Consider the following 3,450-nt stretch of genomic DNA (forward strand, 5'->3'; position numbering starts at 1 on the left):
GAAAGACTTCGTCTGATTGAGCGGTCAGTTCCTTCTATCTATGGAGACGACGAACAGAGCACTTCGGTAAGCTGTATATAACGCTAAAAAGTGTGATGATAAGACGTCCCTGTCATTGTTTTGTTAGCATTAGCAGTTGCACCGTCTTCATATGTTAGCGCTGTGTGCTCGTTTTAGATTATAATGTAACTTCTGTGTTAAATAGTCGTTGTAATACAGGCAGTATTGTAGTAGTGGGCATGGATGGAGAAGTTAGTGTAAATATAGTAACACACCATTGCGTTACATCCATATGAAGACGTTGTTCTGTAGGTGCATCATCGTCATTTTCATCTCGCTCCGCCGGGTCCGACTCTGGCTCCAACATGTATGGCTGGATGGACAAATCTTCCGTTGTTGACATTTTGTAAATAATGTGTGAATATAAAGTTTCTGCGCCGCTAGATAATTGTATCTGTTCTATCAAACTACAAAGATGGCCGAACAGGGTGGAGTTGAACCGAGTGTCACCTCTGCAACCTGGAGAGGAGGCGGGGTATGAAGTGTCTCATTTGCATTTGAAGAGACCGCCCCAAAACGAGTTGCTCTCAGAAGCGCATCAGAAAAGGGATTGAAAAGGGGCCTGTGGAGCTATAATAATGAGGAATTCAGACCCAAGCATTGCAGTTCCGCGTTGTATAGACCACAACTGTATGATTTATATGTAAAAAGGAAGGATTTAAAAGCATGATATGTCTCCTTTAAATTGAACTGATACATACAAGGGAAATTTAAATGGTAAAAGCTTTGAAGAGATAAAAAATATGCAGGATACCTTCAACACGCTGTCACAAACAAGAAAAAAACAATGAATAAAAAAACACACTAGTCCAGAACAATGGAGAATATTTTCAAAACGTCATGGTGGATTACATTTTCTGAAGACATTACATCATGATCTGCATAATGAGAGTAAAATGAGCAGAAAACATTCATATTTTCAATAAACCAACATTTTAATTGATCACAATGCATCAAAATATCAGTTGATTTTACTGGACTTTTATTTTCTTTGGTTAATAGCAGGCAATCATTTCATTTTACTGTATATTCATGTAATAATGAAGTTCAACATCATTTCTGTTAAAGGAAATTTCTTCTCTTTAAAATATATATATTTTGTAAAACTTACTATCCAAAAGTTGGCATATTAATTTAAACTGTGGCCTTGTTTAGTTGCAATTTACATTGAATATAAAAAGTACATAACATGGCATAAACTGTACTCGAGTATAACACAAGTAACCCAAATTACTACTTGATTACAAAAATGCCAATACAGTCCACATGATCTGTTACTTGCACCCTGGTAACTATATTTGCAATCAGGTTTTGTATAAAAGGAAAATCACATCACCGTCATTTATCAGATTGAGATTAAATGATTTAGTGGTGAAAACGCACGTCAGTGTAGATCGTCTCTTTCTGAGCCGAGTTTGTGTTTCCTCTTTCTGCTTTGGGGACTTTTCTCCTGCTGAAGGTTGGTGCAGAATAGGTCAATGAAGCTTCTTCTCTCTGAGGAAATAGAAGAAAATGTACAAATGTTACAACTTTATTTACATGAAAATAACTGAAATTAGATATCCAGTTATTTCATCCTGAGACTTTACCTGCTGATCACTGCTGACCGGTTCAGCATCTGTTTTCAAAGAAGATATTTTCAAAATAAGTAGTTTTAAATGAATTTAAAACTTCACTAAGTGTTAGACAGACTGATATTCATGAAACTTGTATTACCACAGTTACAATCCTTCTTCTTCTTGGTCCAGATGAGATAAACTGAAACAGTCACACTCGCAGCCAAAGCAACACAGACAACACAAAGAGCTATTTGTGTTTTCTTCAAAGCTTGATCTGGGAAAATAAAACATTCTATGATAATGATCATTTATTTTTTACATTAGAAACCATTTTCCTAGTAAACTAGTCTGTACTTACCTTTACTGTCCAGTTTTGCTCCATTTCCAAACATGATCTCTCCACATGCAGCCACAGCACAGTAATAAGTAGCAGCATCAGAGACACTGACCTTCTTAGAGAAGTTATAGAAACATTTCTGTGAAGCGTTTCCACACTCTGCACCGTCTCCAGCAGTATAAAGGAAACTGGGGTGAGATTGATCTGATCCGGCTCTGAACCAGTAAACTCTGGAATGTTCTGAACATGTTTTCTTCTCAGAGTCAGAGAGAACCAAACACTGCAGAGACACCGACTCTCCTGGATGGACCCACTCAGACGGAGGAGCTTGACTGAGGCCAGAGAAGACAGACTGGGGTCCTGGGAAGTACCAAATAAAAAGTAAGAAACCAGTTGAAGAAAATATATAAATGAATAAATAAATAAGTTGGTAAGTATATCCCTTAGTCAATATGGAAGTAAGAAAAAGTGATTAGAAAAGTAGGCAGAACGCAAGTAACCAAATAAATATGCATAAGATATTTGTAAATAAATAACAATTACATTTTTATGGAGTTATGGAGTTAAGTGTGTAATTAAAGAATTCAAATTCATGTGAATACATATGAAAGCCTGCATATAAAATGAGTTCACTTTACCTTTAACTTTTAGAAACACTCCTCTCAATAATATCATGTTAGTCCAGGCGGTTTGTACACAGTAGTAAAGTCCAGTGTCGATCATCTGAGTTTGGTTAATGTGCAGAATAAAAGTCCCAGGTCCTTGTTGGGTTGTGAAATGAGGAGCTCGATTAATTTTACTAGAATTAAAGCCAAAAGTTCCTCCCAAGACTTCAAACTGTTGTCCAGAAATGATTCTGATCCAATACAGCATCCCACCGTTCTTGTCTTTCTCTCGAGGACACGTCAGAGTCACATTTTGTTGAGCAGCAACAGACTTTATCTCAACCTTCTCATCACCTGTACAGCCTGAAAGAAACAAGCAAAATCAGCCAGTGAATAAAATAAACAGAATTTTAAATGTACCATCATCATTCAGTGTATATTTACAGAATCTGACACTTCATCAAATACTTACTCGCGACTCTGATCATCAACAGGAAACAAACTAGGAGCAACATTTTCTGAGGAGTCCACCACTGACTGTTACAATCAGAGCGTCTCCACTTTATTTGTAATCTCATAAAGTGGGAGGGTCAGACATCACGACCATCTGATTGGCTTCTCATCACACTGAAGGATGTGATGAGAAACACGTCCAGGAAATACTTTGTAATACCAACCATGCACCTGAAACACATGAAACAACATCAACAGCAGGCTGTATGGTTGTATCTGTGTAAAGCTCACATGGTAAACACAAAGAGACCAACCAAAGAAGAACAGAACCTTTTTATACTGTTTGAAACCAAAACTGAAGAAATGGTGGAGTAAACCTCCTCTTTTCAGAGCATTTTAAGCATTTTAAGCATTTTACATAGATGACCTATTATAC

General features: G+C 37.0%; 1 protein-coding gene across 1 annotated transcript; it reads right to left on the reverse strand.

Moving 5' to 3' along the window:
- Positions 1-869: 869 nt before the first annotated feature.
- Positions 870-3,097, reverse strand: LOC308111432 (uncharacterized protein). The gene is made up of 6 exons (XM_080466327.1): positions 3,034-3,097; positions 2,595-2,924; positions 1,978-2,316; positions 1,777-1,893; positions 1,650-1,678; positions 870-1,554 (listed from the first exon to the last, which is right to left on the reverse strand). Exons 1-6 carry the CDS (start codon positions 3,074-3,076, stop codon positions 1,426-1,428), a joined length of 987 nt encoding a protein of 328 aa, XP_080322453.1. The 5' UTR covers positions 3,077-3,097; the 3' UTR covers positions 870-1,425.
- Between the last annotated feature and the right edge of the window lie 353 nt (positions 3,098-3,450).

The sequence above is a fragment of the Lipophrys pholis genome (genome assembly GCF_963383615.2).
Source record: "Lipophrys pholis genome assembly, chromosome: 6".
Taxonomy (NCBI): Eukaryota; Metazoa; Chordata; class Actinopteri; order Blenniiformes; family Blenniidae; genus Lipophrys; species Lipophrys pholis.